The following is a 23,847-nucleotide window of genomic DNA, read 5'->3' as shown; positions in this document are numbered from 1 at the left end:
GGAGAAGCTGTGCAGCAGCTGCTGAGAAGGGCTTTTAGTTCCTCCCAGAAACCTGAGAAATAATTGAGGAGGCGCGAGTTTTTGTTCGTTTTGTTTTGTTTTTCTTTTTGTTTTGTTTTGTTTTTGTGTTTGTTTTTATTTATTTTTTGGTAAATAGACGTTCTGGTCTGCTCGCCATTCCAGTTGGTGGCGCTAGTGCCCCGAAATCGCTGTTTGCCAACCGCCAATAAACCTAAAAAAAAAAAAAGAGGAGGAAGAAGAAGAAGGACAAACACCCAGCGAGCTCAGGCAGACGGGTTCTTCGCTGAGAGGGTGTTTATAGATAAAGTAATGAAGTAGACACCTGGACAAAGAACTTCAGTCACCGTAACTGAGATAGACTGGCGTTGTCACATTTAAAATGGAACAGGAATTTGAAGACATGGATTCAGAGGGCCGGTGGCAAAACCTATACATTGTAAGTATGTTAGCTTAGCACGACTGCTCTGTTTAGCTTAGCTTGGTTAGCTAGCAAGCAAGCAAGCTTGGCTGTGTTTTATCAAGCTGTCAGCCAGCTGTCTGTCTCTGCGAATGATACGAGGTGTTCAGATTTGTGTCCCCAGCAAGCTAAAAAGTTGTTCCCATTTTGTCAATTAAGAACAGCACGTGAGCCCAATAGATAACAGTTATCTTATGCGTGACGCTTTTTATTCAAGAAATGCCGTTCAAAGGCTTTTCCAATTGAAAGAGACGAGGGAAAATCGCAAGCAGAAAAAAAGAAAGCTACACTAAAGAGTTCAAAAGTGAAAACAATTTAAATGCATGTAAAAAGCAAAATATCTCAACAAAGGGATAGATGTAGAAAATACAAAATGAATGAGATAACGGTTAAGTTAAAAGTCTTAGCGAATTCTATTACAGAATAGACGTCAGTTTTAATAAAGTTAGGTTAGAAATGTGTTTTAAGACGATAAATGTATAGGTAGCATCATGTGTCTCATGAGCATACATGTCTAAAACCCTGATTTAAGTATGATTGATGATGACGACCACCAAGCTTTTCCTTATTTTACTCTCCACGTCTTCACAGATTCATCAGACCTTGTGGGATCTTGTTTGTTTGCTTTTTTGCTTTTTTTATGTCTCCAGAAGCAGCAATGCCATTTAAATGGCACTTCTGTCTTGGGTTTTTCAAAGTCATTAGGCAGACATACTGTCCTTTATTTAAATGACTGATTTTCTGCTGGTTTCCAGCGTTTTGGGTTCTTAATCCTGCCGCTGATGTAAGATTATATCAAGAGTGCTAGTGCTGATGGAGCCAGACAATTGTACAAAATAAACCTGCACCACAGGCTTGATTACACTTTGGGACTGTTTGTGTTTGTGTTTTTTTCATTAGGCTTTAACAACTTCTATCCTTGTCACTAAATATTCTTTGAACTGTCCTTTAGGAAATCAGGAATCAGTCCCATGAATGCGCCTACAAAGTGGCAAAGTATCCAGAGAACCGCAACCGCAACAGATATAGGGACGTCAGCCCATGTAAGTGTGAATTTGAAGTTGCAAAGTACAAAATGGTAAAGTTTTTTTCTTCAAACCTCTTTGTACATATGTTTACCAAAAACTAATTTTTATATTTCCTTCCAGTTGACCACAGTCGGGTGAAGCTTGAGAACACAGATAATGACTACATCAACGCCAGTTTGGTGGTGATGGAGGAAGCCCAGAGAAGTTACATACTGACTCAGGTAAGACCAGGCAGACTCAAATCTGCTTCTAGATTTTGGCAGCTGTTGTGCTGTTATTGGATACTCTTGCAGTTATTTATCATTGTTTGGACCTTCTCTGCCATTCTGCAAATGAGTTTTGTGAGTACCAAAATCATCAAATTTTCCCTGAAGCCACCACCAGCAAGTTTGGCTTTTGGATGGAAAGATTCCTTTATACACAAGTCTTCCATCCTCCTGGAGTGCTCTGTAATACTTGCATTGTTCACTCCTTATCGCTATCTATGTTAAGAGGGAACGACCATCCCTGAAACGGGGGGTGGGGGGGGGGGGTGGGGGGCTAAGAGCACATCTGTCACCATCTTACGATGCTGTGGTTGCAAACATTCCAAAATCCTCTGTGAATATGAAACTGGTCCTTGGTTTCGGTCGTTATGCAACTGTATTGTTTATAGGGGTGGGGATACCTGCAGTCACTTTAGACTGAAGAGGTCACTTAGATGAGTGATGAAATGTATCCGTCAATAAACGGTGTATCCAGATGAACGGATTCAACCTTCTTTGATTTTCTTACCTGGATTGTTGAGCATGCATAAAGAGACTTGTCACTGTTTCAAAGAAGTCAAGACACATCCCAACTATTGATAGAAAGTGTTATTTATAGAAACCATTCAAAACTGATTCCACAGGGACATCCGGGTAGTGTAGCGGTCTATTCCATTGCATAACAGCACTCGGACCCCTGGCTTGGTTGGGTGTCCCAACAGACTCAATTGGCAGTATCTGTGGGTGGGAAGCCGGATGTGGGTATGTGTTCTGGTCGCTGCACTAGTGTGTCCTGTGGTCGGTTGGGGCGCCTGTTCAAGGGGGAGGGGGAACTGGGGGGAATAGTGTGATCCTCCCACGCGCTACGTCCCCCTGGCGAAACTCCTCACTGTCAGTTGAAAAGAAGCGGCTGGCGACTCCACATGTATCGGAGGAAGCATGTGGTAGTCTGCAGCCCTCCCCGGATCGGCAGAGGAGGTGGAGAAGCGACCAGGACAGCTCGGAAGAGTGGGGGTAATTGGCCAAGTACAACTGGGGAGAAAAGGGGGGGGGGATCCAAAAGAAACAAAAAAATGATTCCAAGTCAAGTCAATTTTATTGAGATTATCTCAATTTTGACATGGGGAGAGGGGATGCTAAGATAGTGCTGACTGTTGTTAGGTTGTCTACAAAATTACACTCCCTGACATTTTACGTGACGTGTTACTACTGCAGTGTAGCCTGGTTAGAAATGGTCATGGTGGCAAGACAAGCTGTTAATTTAATATTAAGCTTGGTGGCACGTCTACTAAATTGTCTTTTACTATAAATTTTTAAAGCTGTTATGCATGACTACAAAAATTCATATTGGGTTGAGATTCTGAACATTCTTTATTTAATGACATGGTGAGTCAAGTCACCTTTATTTGTATAGCTCAATATCACAAATTACAAATTTGCCTCAGTGGCAGAACAGTGCTTGGTAAATTCATTGAGACAGAAACCGACCCGCCATGCAGTACAGGTTGTGAAGCACTCCACTGAAAGGCAACTACTTGTACGCTAATGCAAAAAGATGAGTTTTAAGTTTGGATTTAAAGAACTCAATAGACTCTGATTGTCTGATGGCAGCAGGCAGGTTATTCCACAAGAACGGGGCCTGATAGGAAAAGGCCCTGCCACCAGCAGACTTTATATTAACTTTGGGTACACACAGGAGCCCTGTATTTTGAGAGCGAAGAGCTCGAGATGGAATGTATTGTTTAAGGAGATCAGACGGGTATGATGGGGCAAGCCCATTTAGGATTTTATAAGTCAGCAGAAGCACCTTGTATTCTGATCTAACATGGATAGGAAGCAAATGAAGGGAGGCACGAATTGGTGTAATATGGTCAAATTTCCTAGCTTTAGTTAGGATTCTAGCAGAAGCATTCTGAACCATCTGAAGACTTTTAGTACTAGAATGTGGCAGACCTGAAAACAGAACATTACAGTAATCAAATCGGGATGAAACAAATGCATGTATTAGGGTCTCTGCTTCAGACAGACAGGAAAGGCTCTGCATCAGCCATGGACAGAATTTTTTTTTTTTAAGTTATGTTACGTACGTGAAAAGAGGCACTCTTGGTGATTTCTTTAATGTGCTTATCAAAGGAACGGCTGAGCTCAAACGTAACACCAAGATTTTTGGCCTCCACACTTTGTGAAACCACAGAGTTGTCGATTGTTATCGTTACTTGATCAAACTGGTGTCTGTGTCTAGCAGGGCCAATGACCAGCATCTCAGTTTAATCCGAATTTCAAAGCAGAAAGTTAAGTGACATTCAATTTTTCACAGTAGCCAAGAAGGCCTCTAAATTAGACATTTTGAATATAAATACAGCTGAGTGTCATTAGCATAGCAATGGAAATTTATTCCATAACGGCGTATAATTTGGCCAAGAGCTGAAATATAAAGAGAGAAAAGTAGAGGGCCAAGAACTGAGCCCTGAGGTACACCATATTTAACATCAGAGAATTTTGATGTAATATTACTATAGCAGACACAATGTGTTCTTCCAGATAAACAGGACTTAAGCCAAGAGAGAGCTAAACCAGAGACACCAAAATTAAAATGTAATCTGTCTAATAGTATACAGTGATCAATGGTGTCAAAGGCTGCACTAAGGTCCAGTAGTAGAAGTACAGTGGAATCAGAGTCCATAGCTAGTAAAAGATCATTCACCACTCTGGTCAGAGCCGTTTCAGTGGGGTGACTGGGCCCGAAAGCTGATTGAAAAGATTCATATAGATGGTTTTCTATATGGGTCGAAAGTTGTTGATACGCAACTCTCTCTAGTATTTTAGAAAAGAATAGAAGATTAGAGACTGGTCGATAGTTATTAAGAGACCCTGGATCGAGATGCAGTTTTTTAAGTAAAGGTTTAACCACAGCTGTCTTAAAACTGCTGGGAACAGTGCCAGTAGTAAGTGATAAATTAACAATGTCTTGCATTGTAGGTCCCAGAAAAGGCCAGAGGTCTTTAGCAAGTTTTGCCGGTAAGGGATCAAGTAGGCAAGCAGTTGGTTTAGAAGCTGATACGAACTTAGTCAAAGTATCAAGAGAGATAGTCTCAAAAGCGGTAATAACAGGGACTATCAGTGACTCATTGTGTAGATAGAAATTTGGTAAGACAGGATCTGCAGGAGTAGCTGGAGTTGAAGAACTAATTTTATTTAAGAGCTCATCAACCATTTTGCAGAAAAAAATCTAGAAATTCATGGGCCATGAATGGTGAGCAGCTAATAGATGGCTGCTTTTTAGTAAGTTTAGATACAGTGTCAAAGAGAAATGGGGTTATGTTTATTGATATTGATTAAGTGAGAGAGATGCTGTTTTTGCAGCAGATAAAGCACATTTGTATTTCAATAAACACCCATGCTACGATAGGTAAAAAACTTCCAGTTTTGATTTTCACCATTTACGTTCCAGTCCCCTGCAGGCCCACTTAAGAGCACGTGTTTCATCATTAAACCAGGGTGTAGGCCTCTTTAGTTTCCTAGTTCTGGTGAGAGGTGCAACTGAATCGAGGAGACTAGACAGGGCCACATTTAAGTCACTAGTGAAATTTTCAACAGAGTCAGTTACCACAGTGAAAGGAGCCAAGACTTCAGGCAGCTGCTGGCCAAATGCCGCTACAGTGGAGGGACCAATGTGGCGAGTGGCAGTTACATTTGTGTCGACATTAACTGGACAGGCCAATAATGCTTCAAATTTGATGAGAAAGTGATCTGACACAGCAGATGTGGTTGGCAAGACATTCAGATCAGAAACGGCTATCCCTTTAGATAAAACCAAATCAAGGGTGTTACCACTGCAATAAGTCGACTCTTGAACAAACTGAGTGAACGCAAAAGCATCCGCTAGCACCAGAAAGGCTTTTCTTGGAGGATCAGAAGCCTTATTCAGATGAATATTGAAATCACCAAGAATTAGAATCTCATCAGAGTGAGTAACAAGGTGTGAGACAAATTCTCCAAGAAATAATGAGTAACAGCCAGGAGGCCGATAAGAGTATCACAATTTGGACTGAGCCGAGTCTATTCATGGCTGAGGGAGATGGACCAAGAACAAGAGCCTCAAAAGACTGGAATTTAGATTCAAGTTGAGAAGTCAGATTGAAAATAGATTTTTATATTAAGGCAACACCCCCACCATGTTTATTTGCCCAAGCTACATGGGCATAAGTATAGTCAGGTGGGAAAGCATTATTTAAGGGAAGGAAAACATTTAGTTTCCGCCATGTTTCACATAACTCAATCATATCGAAATTATGTTCAAGAATCAGATCATTTATTAGTAAGGCTTTGGTAGATAATGATCTGATATTTATGAAACCAAATTTAAGCATTTTGTGGAAGTGATCAGTAGTAGGCAGAACTTTAGAGTTACCAATAGATGAAATATTAATTGGAATTAGACACCTTGTTGACAATTTTGACAACCAACGCTTTGGACGATATATGGTCACATTTTTGATAACATTAGATGTTTGGTTCTGTAGATTATTAAGTACTTTGTTGCACATTTCACCACCACCAGTGGTAGGAATGATTATTGGATTATTATGATTCACATATTTAGGAGAGGAGCGCTTGGGAGCAGTGTGCTTAAACGTTGTAATATCCTGCAGAAAATGGCAATTGCAATTCTTTGATGGTGAGATGAACCAGTTATTGGTTTTGTGGACATAAAGTAAAATTCTTAACATAATTTTAAAGGCTTTTTTACAATCTGAAATGGGGAACTGTAAACAAAATGGTCTGTAAGTCTTGAAGTGTTCAAACAATATGGCTTGAAGTTAACTCAAAATAAATTCATAGTCTGTACTAGCAAGCAAGCAAGCAAAATTTTATTTATATAGCACTTTTAAAAACATAGTTAGAAAGTGCTTTACACTCCATACACCAAAAATGAATAAATACATAAAATAAATTGAATAGTTATAAAAACATGGCATTGGGAGTAACAGACCAAGCTAAAAAATGAAACAAAACAGAAGTCAGGTGTGGGAATCTATAAAAAGGCTTGCCTGAAAAGATAGGTTTTTAGAAGCCGCTTAAAATAGACCAAAGACTCAGCAGATCTAATGGATTGGGGGAGATTATTCCAGAGGCTTGGGGCCAAGACTGCAAAGGAGCAGTCACCTTTTGTTTTGCAGTTGGCGTGAGGAATGGATAAAAAACCCAAGGTTTGAGGATCGGGAGTTGGTTGGGAAGTGGAATGAGGAATCTCAAATCTAGAATCTCAGAACTTCGTAGTCTGTACTAGAATCTCAAATTCATGAATTTACATTCAAAGTAGTAATTACAAGAGTTATCAAAGCTGTTTATTTTTACAGGTTGATTCTCAATTTTCATAATGATACCAGTCTGTAGTACCACACATTCGATACCAGCCTTCCACTGGCTGCCAGGCTGGATCAGCTACACAGTTTGTATGCAAGTGCAGCAGAACTTAAGTTTGTTGGACAGTTAATTTTGGAGTTTACTGTGCACAGTAGCCCAATACATATATTATCATTTTGTATTTCCTCAGAATGAGATGAGATTTTAAAGATATATTTCATTTTACTTTATCGCATGGCGAGAGCGCAAACTTTAAAAAGTTGTATGTAACTTGAATTTGTCTTAATCCCAGTAACTCAACATTTCCCATGCCCTTGTTAAGGCCTTTAAGCCCTCTGAGTTTTGTTAAGGGACATTTCTGGCGTTTGAAGCTCCGGGGCATTAGCGTGAAACCTTTTGCCTTACTTACATTACCCCTTACATCAGCTGAAGTTTCAGTTTTGTTTTCTCCTGCACAGTTAAGATCTCAATTCTACAGATCTGATTTATTCTTGGTGCCTGAAGGACACCACTCATTTCCATTGTAAACAACATTTTATCCCACTGCACTCGGTTTCTCCTGCTGTGCTGTTCATATAAATGAGGTGTGTGTGTGTGTGTGTGTGTTTGTGTGTGTGTGTGTGTGTGTGTGTGTGTGTGCACGTGCACGTGGATTTGCATGCGCCTGTTGTCAACAGGGTCCCCTCAAGAACACCTGTGGCCACTTTTGGCTGATGATCTGGGAGCAGAAGACCAAGGCTATCATCATGCTCAACAGAATCATAGAGAAAGGCTCGGTAAGGCAAAAGATCGCCAACATTTGGGTTAGATGCAGTTACACTTCATAGATCAGAGATGCTGAAGAGTTTATACAACATTCTGACTGATTTATATCAGTGTAAACCGTTTACATTTAAGTGTGATAATTTTCATAAAAGTTCATTTTATAAGCCTCAATGTTTGTTTTTTTTTGTTTTTTTTTTAAACATCAGAGTAAGCCAGTTCAGAGGACACTGACTTTTGTGGGCAGGCGTGACTGTTGGAATTCAGTGTTTTGATTGACCAGTCAGTGAAGCGTGCGAGTGAGGAACTGCGATAGCAAGAAGCCTCTCAATTCTCGCTCATCCTGAATAAACTCTCGCACGCAAACACACACACTGGCTCTGATAATAGATTCTCTCTGTCGAGCAGCTGGGGTGGATCATGTTGAGTCATAGATTCTCCCCCGCCTCTTTTCTCAGAAAAAAGATCTAAGAGCACTAAATCTGTAAATATTTCCCTTTCAAGGAATGGTTGTTTTTTTTAAGATAACGTTCCCATACCAATTAATAATGGTTATGTAATAATTGCATGATATTTTGCAGGCTGGCCATTGTATGTTGATTTGATATCACAGGAAAGATCTATTGGAGACTAATTTTTTGACATGATGCCATATTGATTGATGCCATCTTCGACAGAAGTGTGGCATCGGTAACACAACACCAGCTTATCATTTCTTTGGCATTAATAATTTTTCCTTTTGTCTCTCTCTCTCTTTTTTTGTTTCTCTTTTTGTTTTTTCTTCCTTCCACTTTTTTCCTTCATTCGTTCTTTCTCAGGAAAAGTGTGCCCAGTACTGGCCTACGGCCGAGGAGAGGGAGATGGCCTTCCGCGACACACGTTTCCTGGTCACGCTGCTGTCAGAGGACATCAAGTCCTATTATACCACCCGGGTACTGGAGCTGCAGAATGCTAATGTGAGCCATAGTGTTTGGTGTGGTGGATCGATGAAAGAATGTAATAGGCAACTGTAGTTATTTTGTGTTTTTCTTGAAGTATTTAATTTAGGCTGTGTTTACACCTAAAGTTGGTTTACTATGGTCTGGACCAAACCACAAAAAGAGACATTGTTGGCTTTTTGCTGTAGTTGGTTGACTTCACACTGCTTTTTTATAAAGAAACCGGAAGACATTAAAAAAAAGAGAAAAAAAGGGTGAACTTGGGGTTGCATATTGACAGGGCTGTCTCGATCACATCATTATGCTGCATTTAAAAAAAGGTTGCCACGAATAAAGACGGTGACTAGATTGGATTGGTCTTGAAATTTTGTTAACAGGTTTCATTTAGCTTTTCTGGTGCTTTTACCAGATAAAGATAGATGAGAACTTGACTTGACTTAACTTTTTTCAACTTGAGCCTGAGTCAAAATGATGACTCAAATATGATGTTATATGTTTGGTCTGTGGAGGATGAGCGAAAAGAGACCAGTCCACTTCTCCTTTTGACCACACAGCCGTGGGGGTGTTTAATTCCTCCACCAAAATTAAAGTGCACGGTCAACAATCATGAACTCGGGCTGTTCGACATGCTAGCTCACAAACACCTCAACCTCGCGTCTACCTACAATCCCATTCTGCTAATCCCTGAACCCAGTGTCTTAAAGGGACAGTCTCTGGTTGACATGGTGAATAAGGAACACTTTGTAATTTCACCTCATGTACTTGCGCACATGAAATGAAGCGAAATGCCATAATGGTGAATGTCTAACCTGCCTAAAGTAGGTCACTACCCCCCCCCCCCAAGAATTCACCATGACAAAAAAAAAATATCAATGCGACGGGGATGAATAATGCGGTCAAAACGGCTCCTCTTGAAGGGTGTAAAAACGGGGGCGTCCACGCTGAGGGGGCTGGGCCAGTTGAATTGGCCTGTCCATATCCAGGTGAGCTGGCTTGAGGCGGTCCACCTGCTTCGGCTTACCGCCCACATCCACCACAAAGTTCTTAGCTCCCGCCGCAAGGACACGGAAGGGGCTGTCGCAGGGGGTATGGTGGGCGTTGTGCCAGATGAAGATGTACCCAGCCGACTGCAGGTCCTTGGGGCGTAAGACCGAGGGAGGCCGCGAAGTTGGGACTGGAGTGAAAACACTGGCACTGTCCCAGAACACAGCCCATTGGCGGGCAGCAGACCAGAGTGCTGCGCCGTCTGGGAGAAATTCCCCCAGGACCCACAGTGGCTGGCCGTAAATCAGCTCGGCTGATGAGGACTGGAGGTCTTCCTTAGGGACAGACCGCCGGCCAAGCATGACCCACGGGAGCCGGTCGACCCAGCTGTGAGGCTGGCCCGAATAGCGGCCTTCGTAGAATGATGAAACCACTCGCACAAGCCGTTGCCCTGCGGATTGTAGACCGTGGTGCCACCGTGGAGCTTCACCCCTAGCCCTTAAGCAACTGCCACTGTACTGGTAGCTTCGTTTTCCGTGGCTAACGTCGGGGTCACCAATGTGGAGGATGACAGCGGGGTTGTTTATTTCCTCCACCAAACTTAAAGTGCACAGTTAACAATTATGAACTCGGGCTGCTCGACATGCTAGCTCACAAACACCAAACACCTCAACCTCGTGTCTACCCACAATCCAGTTCTGCTGAACCCTGAACCCACCGTCTGAAATGGACTGTCTCTGGTCGACATAGTGAATGTCTAAACTGCCTAAAGTTGGTCACTACAGGGCTGTAATTGGTGCATTTGTGTTCATACTACTGGTTAACTGCACTTGAGTTAGTTTGGTAGCGGCCTGAGACCCGTCTTTTCAAGCGGTTTTGATTGAGTTGTTTGGTCCACACTCTGGGTGTAAGAAAATATCAGTACACTTGAGCATTGTGATATTGTGTTTTGCGATAGTGTATCAATTCTCAAAAAATGATAAATTTTTAATCAATAGTTTACATGCAAAGATTCGTGGCAGACATTTTCTGTTATGTGTAAACTCCCAAATCTTGGATAGCAATGTTGTAATCTATCTTCAGCCATATGAGACTTCCACTCCAATATAACAATGTAAACTGAGACAGGAAGTAGTGTAAACAAAAAAAAAACCCAAAACAAAACACAGGCCTATGAAATCGCAATATATCTCCTTGCTTAACGTATCACAATATATCACAATATATTGAATTGTAACCCCTGTGTTGTGATGCCTAGTGTATTGCCAGATTCTTGCCAATACACAGCCCTAGTCTGCACCCAAGTTTGACTAGCAGTGTTCACACCTGTCCAAACAAACTGCACTAAGAGGACCAAAAGGCAGCCAAACAAAACAGTGTAGGTTTTGAACACAGCCTGAAACAGTTCGGCAAAGTCTTTAAAAGTTATCTCATGTGAGAGTCTATTGTCAAAGCACCATAAACCTGAAAGTATCTTTGCTCATTGACCTACGTAGAGCAGGGGGACATTGACAAATAAACCTTCAGCTAAGTAGAGCAGGGGGATATTGACAAACACTTGGGTTTGAGTTTCCTTTTAGTTCCCACTTTGTCTTGACCTGGTTTACTTTCATATACCAGTAAGTGAGCGTTACCTCTCTTTATACTTTATAGCTATGCAAAATAAGAAATAGAGCTGGCTTTCAATCGAAGGGGAAGATGGATTGTATTTAAGTGTAGCTGGGGTTGTCTAGTTTTTTGTAAAATAACAAGTTTGCCGTTTTTTAAAAAAAATTATTTGGTTTGGTTTTGCAGTTGGTTTGGCCATAGCGTTCATCCTGTTTTAGCGATTCAGTTTTAGTGTTGAATGTTAAGTTTGTTTGTATACCAATGATGTAATAAGCAGTGAGTTGTCGATAAACTCCATGTTAGTTGGTTTTTATTTTTGAAACTCAATTTGTTTACTTGTATGGCAGCAAGGTTTTGGATCCTTGTGTGTTGCGAAAGAAAATTAACATGAAACATTAAGATTTATCATTCATCAAACATTAAGATCATCATTTATTTGTTTCTTTATGCCTACGTTGTTATGTGGACCAAAGACACCTTAAAGAAGGTTATGTGGTGTCAAAAGATAGAGATGTGCTGCCATGAGACGTATCATATGTGGAGATCTCGGAGAGGCCCTGAGTTTCGTGTTTCCCTTTGCCTGCGTTTCTGAAGGAAGCAATGCTTTTCAAGTTCAAGAACTTCATTGTCATTGTGGAAGCACAACTAATTTGCAGTTGTGTCGACCTCAAACGGTGCATACAAAGAATAAATAAGACGGGAACGTTGAATACAAAATATCCGCAATAAAAAATTCCAGTCTAAACGATAAGTACAAAATATAAGCAATATAAAGTATAAAATAGATACAATCGGTGATAAAATACATCTAACGTGGTGCAAAAAGATCGGCAGCAAAAATACAGTAAAGATGCGGTGTGACAGATATGAAGTGGCATAAAGTGACGTGTAAGTAAATACCACAAATATTGCACATGTATTAAACTGTTGACTCTTGATAGAATTAGTTTCCCCCGCTGTATGCAAGAGTGTTGATATTTATATAGGTTGATATAGGAGATGTATATAGGTTGATAGTCTTTGAACACCAAGGGGCTAAACATGTTAGACTTTTTTGTTTCACTGAACTGTAAAGACACTGAGCTCCTCTCTTCGGAGAGAGACGGCTCCTTTTGACTTCTGTGTTGGGGTGTTTCTCTCCAATATGTTGTATACAATATATTTCAGTCCTCAACCCGTCAGTGTTTTGTGTAAATATTTCTGAGTCTTGAGTGTTCACAAGTACATTTCCATGACAGTATTATATGTTATGAAACAGTATCAGAGGATTAAAGTGTGTGTTGAGTTCAAGCATGCAACCTATTTCTAAAGAGAATATCTTTGTCCTGTGTCTTCGAATTGAGAATCTTAGCTCTAAGATGCTTTTCAGAAATGGGGCTTAGTTTGTATGAATGTATTTAGACCTTTACATTGCCCAAGAGTGACTATCTACAAAACTATCAATATTCTAAATTCTTGATTTCAACAAACTGTTTTAATTTATTAATTTTTTTGGTGGAAAAGAAATACTTGACTTCACTGCTCTTATCTCTGCTCTTGCAGACGGGGGAGAAACGAGAGATTCACCACTTTCATTACACCACGTGGCCTGACTTTGGTGTCCCAGAGTCGCCGGCGTCTTTCCTTAACTTCCTACTTAAGGTCCGGGAGTCTGGTGCACTTGGGGCAGACAATGGACCAGCTGTAGTGCACTGCAGTGCTGGAATTGGACGATCAGGGACGTTCTCACTAGTGGACACATGCCTGGTCCTGGTAAGCCCTGCCTGCCAACTCAACATGGCATCCAATTTCAGCATCAGTGTTTTCCTACTTACTGGCATCCTTAATGCCAGCAAATACTTTAAACTGACACCAGATAAGATTTTTGCTTTAAATTGTCTTTAATAAATTCATTTTGGTTGCATAGTGTGCTGTCTATGGGAGAATGACTCAATCGCCGTTCAGATCAGTTCCCTGGGAGCCTTGTTTTCACTCGCATTTTGTTTGCCTTTGGGCACAAAACCTCCCTGGAAATACAGGGATTACATTATGACACATATCAGTGAAAAAAGCCTTTTGGTTGTCTTTACAACAGTTGACATAAAAGACGCTGCCAAATTTAAAAAAAAAGTTACCTGGTACCAATTTAATGCCATTAAGTACTATAATACCTTGTTTTTATTACATGTTGTTCTTCAAGATTTAATTTTAAAGTAAATGGCCTTACATTTTTCTTAATCATGCATGGCACTTGTCTTCTACTTCTTAAATTTTGAATGTCACTTGTCGCTAAGTCTAAGTGATATATGTTGAACTGTTCAGATGGACAAGAGGAAAGACTCGTTGTCGGTAGACATCAAACGTATCCTCTTGGACATGAGGAGGTACCGTATGGGTCTGATCCAGACCCCTGACCAGCTGCGCTTCTCCTACATGGCAGTCCTGGAAGGAGCCAAATACATCATGGGAGACTCCTCTGTTCTGGTACCAGCACTATACACTTATACAGATTTACTCAAGCTGTCACTCTCTTTTTCCCCCCTGTCGCTCTCTTTCTCTATTATATACATTCTATCTATGCATTGTTTTGGCTGTCTTCTTATATGTCATGAAACAGTCGTGTGTGGCTGCCGCTTCTCCCTCTCATAGCCCCCCTTCCCATCCACCCCTGTATGTCTGTGTTATGTTTAGCTGTCGTCTTGTTTCACCCCGTTTATTGTAAAGCGACTTTGAGTATTAGAAAAGCGCTATATAAGTTTAATTTATTATTATTATTATTATATCCTGTTCACTCTAAATTCCCCTCACTGATTCACTCTCTTTCGTTAGGTCTGACCTATCGTTTTTCTTTGCCATCCCCCCTCTGTTTCCCTTCTGCTCGCTCTCCTCATTCCACTCACTATCTTGCAGTGACTTGCATCTGCACACTGTCCCTGTCACGTACCTGCTCTTTCTTTTCTCTCTCTCACTTCTGGCCACATTCCTGGATTTAGCCAAGGCCTTAACTGTTTCCTCTATAATGCTGCCTTATCCTGCCAAAAAAAGATCGCTGATATCCAGGAAACCTCTCCTTACACATAAATCCTGTCTGTCATTGGATTTCACACATTTCTTTGAGTAGGAGAACGTGACACACAAAAGGGATGATTGTGTCCAACTTTGGTGCCTTTAGATGTAAATACCTGTGTATTCAGACATTCTGTTGTACTAGATGATGATAAAGGAGCCAGCTGAGGTGGTTCGGGCATCTGATTAGGATACCTCCTGGGCGCCTTCCTTTGGAGGTTTTCTGGGCACATCCAACTGGGAGGAGACCCCGGGGTAGACCCAGAGCTCACTGGAGGGACTACATGTCCTATCTGGCCTGGGAACACCTTGGGATCCCCCAGGAGGAGGTGAAAGGCATTGCTGGGGAGAGGGACGTCTTGAGTGCCCTACTTAGCTTGCTGCCACCACGACCCGATGATGAGCTAGATGATGATATCACAGGATTTATGTGATAAGAAACATCCTTCCAGGTGCTCTAACTTGAGAGTACAGATTGGGCCATACCAGAGTTTATCGGTTTGTCCCCACAAATAACTTGTATAGTTGTTTCATAGACTGGAACCACCAATAGTTTGATTCATTAGATTTGACTGAATGTCAGTGATCCTCTGTTGGAGAAAGTGGCAGGTTGCAGCGTCAGAGAAATGATGAGAGGGGAATGGAGTTAAAAGTACAGAAGATTATGCGACCATTAATTACAGTACAACCCCCCCTCCCCAGATGTTAGGCATATACAATAAAAACACAAATAGGATACACTTTTGGCAGCACATTTACTGATGTAGCTGGAAGATTGAGGTTTATTTAATGCCTTATAAAGAGCAAAAGTTGACCTCTTTATGGTTTTTTGAAGAGGAGCTACACTCTACACATCAGCTGTTTACCACCCATCAACTGACATGGTTTCTTGGTAAAAGTGCCACCATTCAGTAAATGGCTGTATATGTTTTGATACGGTTTTAGAGAATTCAAACTCTTCTGCCTGTAATGGTGACAGCTGAAGAACATAAACTTAGAAGCTCCTCCTCCACCTCTTCTCCTCTCCTTGCAGAAGCAGTGGCGAGAGGAGTCCAAGGAGGACCAGGAGCCGGTGTCTGACTCTCCACCCCCAGCTCAGCCTCAGCCCAAGTGTGCGACAGACAGGCACAATGGCAGCCAGTGGGGAGGCCCCCAGCTGGAGGAGGGAGGAGACTGCAGGCAGGACAACAAAGTTCCCATCCAGCCCCCATGCAAGGAACAAGAGCTGGACAGCAACACAACACAGTCAGTACACTGTGTTTTATTGTGCTTAAAAAATTACACCCTCAGAACCACAGAATCATATCTAATTAATGGATCATAAGAAAGGTTTGCATAAAGCTTCATGTTCCACTGATAATTGGGATAATCAATATTAATCATGATAATAGCTAATTTTCAGAATAGGCAATGGTCTTATTTAAAAGTGGATCATGTAGCCATCTGAAACCATGTACTAACAGTTAGTACATGGTTTCACATAGTAATCAAGCGTACTATTATGAGAGGACAATGAAGACCGCAGTGTACTTATACGTGACATCAACCCTCTGAATGACCGTTTTATCACACTTGCAAAATTCCTCCCACATTTCTTCGTCTTTGATGTAATCAACAGAGTTGTATGACTGGTAATTCAAGAGTCAAAGGTTTATTTGTCATATAGTTCATGTACAAGTACGATAAGCAGTGAGATGATTTTTGGCAACTCAAAAACTGTGCAACAAGTGGAATGAACACTAATAATGAAATGAGAATAAAATAAAAATACAATAAAAAAAAAGCTAAAAAAATATCTAGGGAGGGGGCGTCCGGGTGGCGTGGTGGTCTATTCTGTTGCCTACCAACACGGGGATTGCCGGTTCAAATCCCCGTGTTACCTCCAGCTTGGTTGGGCGTCCCTACAGACACAATTGGCTGTGTCTGCGGGTGGGAAGCTGGATGTGGGTATGTGTCCTGGTCGCTGCACTAGCCGCCTCTATCTAGTCGGTCGGGGCACCTGGGGGGAATAGCGTGATCCTCCCACGCGCTACGTCCCCCTGGCGAAAACGCCTCCCTGTCAGGTGAAAAAGAAAAATGGGGTAATTGGCCAAGAACAATTGGAGAGAAAAGGGGGGGGTCAAAAACAAAAGAAGCGGCTGGCGACGCTACATGTATCAGAGGAGGCATGTGGTAGACTGCAGCCCTCCCCTGATCAGCAGAGGGGATGGACCAGCGACTGGGACAGCTAGGAAGAGTGGGGTAATTGGCCGGATACAATTGGGGAGAAAAGGGGGGGTATTTTAAAATAAATAAATATCTATATATAGCGGTTTTTTCCGAAACCGTCAATGGTGTTGAGTGCTCAACTAATGAGGAGCGGAATATCAACACGGATACGGTTTTCACTCATCAGCTGCCGATGAGTGCGAGACACATGAAACAGGCCTGTACTGCTATGTATTGAAATCTTTTTTCCTGTATCCGTGTTGATATATATATAATATATATTCATATATATATCTGGGGAGTATACACAAGTTATATCCTGATAAATACATACATGCAATGTGCAGTTGCTATACAAGTGTGCAAATGGAAAGTGTCTGAGGCAGAGTGGTAAAGTGGTAAAAGTAGCAGTAGTGTTACAAATGTCATTATTATGTCATGTTTCATGTCTTTATGGCCTTGGGGAGGAAACTCCCTCTGAGTCTCTGTCAGCCTTGTGGCTGCAGAGGCGTCTGGCTGCTGGCTGCGGCTGAAACAGTCCGTTATTGGAGTGATGGCGATCCATAATAATCCTTTTAGCACTGGTCCTGCACTGCCTGGTGTATAAGTCCTGGAGAGGGGTGGTGGCGTTGGGGGATTGTGGACCCGGTGGTATGCTCAGCTGACTGTACCACTCTCTGCAGGGCTTTTTTTGGTCTGTAGAGGTAGTGATTGCTAACACTCAAACGCAACTGCATAAAATTCTCCCTTTTCTCCCCTGTCTCACAAATATATAAAACTGGTTTTGTGAATTGTTTAATAATTATATTCCTTGCAGATTTAGAAAAGACAACTTCATAAAAACGATTCTTTGACTCTAATGATAGTATAAATACATACACTAGGAGACTAATTGTTTAAATTTTGCACAGTTAATGAAATTTATGTAACTGTTGTAACTATAAAATCATGGCAATGTAGTCGTGTGCCAGGACACACTGTGTGTACTTAAACTCAATTGATAATTTAAGTTTATGAATTCAATTTAATTTGCAGTTGTCTGCCTGTTCCTGTTTTTAACTGTCACAGTACATCAGATATTGCTGGCACACGATAATTATATCAGGTGAATGTAAATAAGTATATGCCAGAATAGAAAAGCCAGCTGCACTGTGTCTCCAAGGACCTGATAACCACTGCCTTGGACACAAGTCACTTTCAGGGAAATCTAAAAATATGGCGTGTGTGGTTAACAAAACCTTGGGGGAACGCAACTTTGAAAGCTATTGCCTTGTGGTCACGAAAGGCTCAAAAGAACAAAATGTTCAAACACACCAGAAATCGGACAGTGTATTGTGTTTAAATGGGATACGTTTTATTGTGTTTACATGGTTTTGGACATGTGAAAATACAGCTCGATCAGTTTATTCAAAAAATTATTCGGAATGTTGAAATGTTCACCCTGTCAGTCATCTTAACCAAGATGTTTTTATACTCATGAATACTGACTGACACTGCTAAATGATGGATGTCTGTTGGGAAATTTTACCCTTTTGAACTGTTTTTACACAGCAAGAGACACAGAGAAGACAGCATCTCTAAGACGCCCACAACCAAGACACCACAGCAAAACAAGACCAGGATAAATGACTCGGAGAAGAAGAGGAAAAGGTGATTATCCTCTTAAAAAGCCCGTTTCTGATCGTCATATACAAGGCAGTTAATCATTCAGTATGTTGTTGGTATGCAGTGTGTCATGACTTAGCCCACCGAATCCCTATATTGATCGCCTTAATTTTATTACATGTAGCACTGAATGCAGGGATTCACTGATGACATCTTTTTAAGCGCAGGTACAAAACTCATAAATAGATACTCAGCACTAGTTTATCTATTATTTCATTGTAAAGAATAACCTTAAAATCCAACTAGTTCAATGTTACTGGTCAAAAATGCCAGAGATACACATTTATTTTCCCAACATCCTGCTGTCTGAAAAACACAAAAGTCCATGTTACTTTTCTTCTATTTATTTCATAATACAACACATGGTTGTTAATTTCAGATTTTAGCACTGGGGTTATCTGTTTCATTTATTCTGGGTTTACCCTGGCACGAGGAGTCTCATTGTTGCATTTCTCATCCAGTGTTGTTTGATCACTGAGGTGACAGGAAAACTGTAGTTGTCTTCCCAATGACTTCATTTTGTGTTCAACCATTTTGTGTCCTAAAAATTCCTCAGACCAAATGAAAAGAGAACAGTCATGTTTTGCTCTGCATGAGTCCTAATATAACACCGTTTAATCTGTTATCAGCATAAAAAAGTAGACATCACCTCAGAGGGACACCAGGCTTTGACAGTGCATGACTCAACCACCTCCTAACTAAAAACCCACATCTGAGGCTTCATAGTCCCCACCCCCCCTCCTCCGCCTGCTTCTCTCTGTATGTTGTGACAGTCTTACGATGTGAAACAGCCAGACCAGCTCACCCAGGTCTGCTGTGGTTAGACCTGACAAAGCACTAGGTTTTGATGTCAATGTGTCTTAAGAAAACAACTCAGTTGGGCTTCTCTAGGAAGGTCTGCCTTTACCGTGTCACACGTAAGTCTTTGTTCCAGTAACATGGCCAAACCACTCCATAACTGCCAAGGTCCTAATCTGATGTTGTGGTTCTTCTCGGACAGTTTGGGCTGCATTTGCTGTACATGACAAGAGCTGGCCTGTCCTTTGGGGGGGACAGTAACTTTACCCCCCTCTGTGGCAGCAACAAACCTGGAGAACACTTTTAGAGGAGGAAGTTTACCTGCAGCTTGTAAAGAGAAACCCCAAACTTGTACGTGAAGGAGGGTGTGTGCGTGCGTGTGTATGTTCTTTGTCTGCAGTGTTTTCTATTTGTTATGCTGAGGTTTTGTTCTTTGTGATTTGCTTGGCTCTGGTGATGTCCAGTTGTGCTCATATTGGGCTGCACTGTGGCATGTTGTGTGTATGTGTGCATTTTCAGGTGATGGTTAGCTAGTTGAAGCCTCAGGTTTGAGATGCAATTTATTAGAGGAATCTGGAGCGCGACCATTTGTGTGCATACGCCAATTAGATTTAAATCGTACAACCTGGACACCACTGATATGACTGGCAGTAACTGGCTCGGAGTGACTTAAGTGTAAGCATTAAGTGCTTTTTATGCAACGGCTTCAACTACAACAGTGACTGTAGAATATGCTTCAGTGACATGACTGCCAAATTTGTAATCTGATCCAGCCCAAGCCTGAATCTGAAAGGGGGCCCAGACTTAACCTGTTGAATAAGGTGGGCCTTATTCAATAACACAATCATTACATACAATACAGCTACTTGTTTTAGTTAGTAAGGTTAATAACCAAGAGTGCAATAAGTCTGTGCAGTCAAGGAGTTATTTCTAAGAAGCAGGCTACTTGGAAATAGGGATGGAAGTATGAGGTATGGAAATGATCTCGTTCACTGGTCAGGCTGGTGCACACTTGCCATCCAAGAATTAATAATACTGCTGTGCAGTAATCCGAATATGTAAGTTCTTAACCCGATGAAAGATGGCATTAATCATAAACGCTGGTACTCCTTGAGGTTTGTTGCATGCACTAGTGCTCCTAACTTTCAAAGGTTTGGGTTGTTTTAACAAGTCTTTATTTCCCATTTCATAGGGTTGTTATTTTCCTTTAGATTCCAAGCATGAGTGTTCATAAACGCTTGAGGGTTTTTAACGGTACCAGGTGTTGTGTTATGACCATTTTAAGATTTAAGTGAAATTATGGCATATTTGCATTTGGATTTTAAGAGACAGATGGCAAAACATGGCTCTAAATATTGAGCCTGTGAAAATTGTTCTCTATGGACCAGGAAAAACAACTCCAGGGACTTTCTTGGAATATCGTTTGCAGAAAGTTTTAGTATAGTTCGCCATTTGCAAAGTTGCTGCAAGGCCTGCCTGCCTTATTAACTATTAACGTGTTTGGCAAACTTCCAAGATAAACTCCTCTATTACTTGCCCCTGGCTTTAGCTATGTCCATCAACTAATCTACCATTATCATACATTGCATAAAAGATGCTCTCCGTTTCTCAACAGGGTTTCTGGTCAGTGTCAGAGCTTAATGTCGGAGGAATTGGTGTAGTCCCCAAGCACTGATTGGTAGATGACTTTGTCAGTCATTTGCAATATTTAAACAGTGAATTATTCTGGCTATGAATTTTTACAAAAGGTATAGCCTATTAAAAAAATCCATTGCTAAAGTTAAGCACTCACAAAAGATAAGGCGTGAGTGCCATACCTAAGCGTCATTGATATCATCGTTCTGATCACTATGGCTCCATTTCTGCGGTCTTACTCTGAGCTCGGCATCGGACCTGAGCTTCTGACAGCTGCAGGATAAGCTGCACTTATCCTGTAGCTTATGCTTGTGTAGCAGTTTTAAAAACCTGCCTTAACATCCAATGAAATGCAGTCGGAACTTGTGTTACCTACTGGTTAGGAAATTTCACAAGTTTCAGGTGTAAAAACCTGCTGCTTTATTCGAATACTCTGGGGAATAGAATGGACGATTATCTTTAAAGACAGGTGAAAGCACAAATGAACAACAGCAAAATCTGGGTGTGCAAAAGTCAGTTTTATTTTTATAGCCCAATATCACAAATTTGCCTCAAGAGGCTTTACAGCAACACAACATCCTGTCCTTAGACCCTCACATCAGATAAGGAACAACTCCCTAAAAAAAAACCCTTGAACAGGAAAAATAAATAAGAAGAAACCTCAGGGAGAGCAACAGAGGAGGGATCTCTCTCCCAAGACGGACAACGTGCAATGGATGTTGTGTTTACACAGAATACAACATTGAAAGAGGATAACAGAGTTATAATGGAATTATAAACTATATGAAGACTATGAAAAGCATCTGAATATCTGAAGTGTGACATGTTGACGCTTATTCAAATATGAATGCTGCTTTTGCTGCATTGACAGTTGATGCACTGTAACATTGAGACTCAAAGTGATTCAAAGATGCTGCTGTGCCACTGTGTGTCCTCAAAACTGAAAGGACAAGGCTATTTTAGGAATTCTTCCACTGGCTGTGATGTGTGCTTTCAAAAACTTCAAAATGCCAAACACATTTATTAGAACTGGTGGCAGATTAGTTCTTTTGATCACTTTTGAAGCTATACTTATAATCTGAGTGTGCTCCTATATATATATTTGTTTACAATTCCAAGTTCTTGACCCTGTCAACATATTTTTTAACAGGGCAAAGATCAGTGACGCTTAACAATCTCCAACGACGGCCACCTGAAAACAGTTATGGCAGCAACGCCAACCTCGGCAGGGATCTCCAGCTCTATCTGAACCCCCGCGCCCTCCTCCTTACCCAGTCCAAAACCACTGTTCACCTCCCTCACCCAGAGTCACACAGCTTTCCCCTTTCCTAGCCCGCTTTTCCCCCCCAGCCTGACCCTGTGGTACTACTCCCCCCCCCCCCCATCTACCCACTATGCACCTCAATGCCCCCACCTCCACCGCAAAACAAACCAAAAAAACTGCACTGCCCCAGGTCTTTCCAAGTGTTCCTCTTCTCAGAACTGTTAAACGGCCATCGCTTCACTCTCCTGCTCCAAAACACCGTCATCTAGAAGTCACTCCGGCACTTAACCCCCGGTACTCCCCACCGCCATTCTCCATGGCCTCCTTCCTGCTCTGTCTCTCTTAACTGTTTACACCAAACACTTCTACATTCTTCTCAAGGGACGTTTGAAAGAGACCGAACACACCAGCTCTTCAACCCCGCCCCGACACCCGGCGCTGCTTGTGGACTGGAGTCACAGAATATGCGCTGTCAGTTTGTTTTTTGCTTTATTATTAATTTTAATTTTGTTTTTTGCTTATTTCTTTAAGTCAGACTATTTTTGCATCTACCAAATTAAGACCCAAAGTGAACTGAAAATGGGGGTTATGCATTGCCAATTTGTAATGCTGTTCATATGTGTATTTTTAGAGACACTTTTTTCAGAGGAAAAATAAAAGTTTTATTTTTATAAGAGATTACTTGAAGTTTTCCACCACGTTGGGAGGGTTAAATGAAAGCAGCCCCCCACATGAGATTCTGTGGCATGTGATGTTTCCATAATGTACATAGTGTTCTTTTTAAAGGATGTGTAAAAAGACATTTTTGCTTGTATTAAAAAAAAAAAAAAAATTTGGTTTGAAAACAGACGCAAACTATAATTTCTGAATCAGTTCTCTACAAATGGATTTGTTTTGCATTGCCCTTTCTCCTACAGTGTAATCTACAAATAAAACTGGTACCATCTAGTTTACACAATGATGGCATGTCTGTTTTCTGGCTACCTCTGTTTTTACATTTGCACATTTCCAGCCCAAGGAGCAGCTCCTGACCATCTCACCTCATGATTTCACTACGTCTAAAAGGATGGATAGCGTTTCAAAAACGTTACGTGGCCATCTTAAATTGGAAATTTAAATGGCGGCACGGTGGCGCAGTGGTTAGCGCTGTCGCCTCACAGCAAGAAGGTCCTGGGTTCGAACCCCGAGGGTGTCCAACCTTGGAAGTCATCCCAGGTCTTCCTCTGTGTGGAGTTTGCATGTTCTCCCCCGTGTCTGCGGTGGGTTTTTTCCGGGTGCTCCGGTTTCCCCCACCGTCAAAAAGACATGCATGTTAGGGTTAACACTCCTGTCTGTGCCCCTGACTGAGGCAATAGGAAGAAATAACTTGGAGTTGGTCCCCGGGTGCAGCACGGCAGCTGCCCACTGCCCCTAGCTACACAGCTAGGATGGGTTAAATGCAGAGTGTAATTTCCCCACGGGGATTAATAAAGTATCTCAAAATAAAAAATTTGCAAGTGTTCAACACTTATCAGTTTCTTGGCACAGACGATTAGAAAAGGTCTTCATTTGGTTAACTGGGTGGCTGCTTACCTTTTTAACAAAGTCTTGACGTCATGTTCACCCAACCACAATTTTTTCATAAGACTACCTCATGAATATGTTTGAAACAGCTGGTCTGTTTGGTAACCAAACCTTGTGGTTTTCTCAAAGCCTCTCTTCAACCACACCGCATGATATTGTGAAAGTGTGCAGGTTTTCTCCTTGTTATAACAGCTTTATAACTGACTCAAAGACGTTTCGGGGTGGAATCAAATTACACCATCGCGGAGGTGGGCCTTCC

At 41.5% G+C, this 23,847-nt stretch overlaps 1 protein-coding gene across 2 annotated transcripts; it reads left to right on the top strand.

Moving 5' to 3' along the window:
* The first annotated feature begins 282 nt into the window (after positions 1-282).
* On the top strand, positions 283-23,759 carry ptpn2b (protein tyrosine phosphatase non-receptor type 2b). Of its 2 annotated transcripts, none has more exons than XM_056297877.1 (10): positions 283-457; positions 1,431-1,521; positions 1,627-1,727; positions 7,796-7,894; positions 8,699-8,836; positions 12,953-13,162; positions 13,712-13,873; positions 15,492-15,700; positions 18,215-18,313; positions 21,912-23,759. In XM_056297877.1, the coding sequence occupies exons 1-10, from the start codon at positions 401-403 to the stop codon at positions 21,931-21,933; spliced, it is 1,188 nt and encodes a 395-aa protein (XP_056153852.1). In that variant the 5' UTR covers positions 283-400; the 3' UTR covers positions 21,934-23,759. The 2 variants fall into 2 exon arrangements, with proteins under 2 accessions (XP_056153852.1, XP_056153851.1); XM_056297876.1 differs by having other exon boundaries at positions 15,489-15,700.
* Positions 23,760-23,847: the final 88 nt, after the last annotated feature.

The sequence above is a fragment of the Lampris incognitus genome, chromosome 18 (assembly GCF_029633865.1).
Source record: "Lampris incognitus isolate fLamInc1 chromosome 18, fLamInc1.hap2, whole genome shotgun sequence".
Classification (NCBI taxonomy): Eukaryota; Metazoa; Chordata; class Actinopteri; order Lampriformes; family Lampridae; genus Lampris; species Lampris incognitus.
Note: the sequence above shows the minus strand (reverse complement) of the source record. Positions and strands in the feature narration are given on the sequence as shown.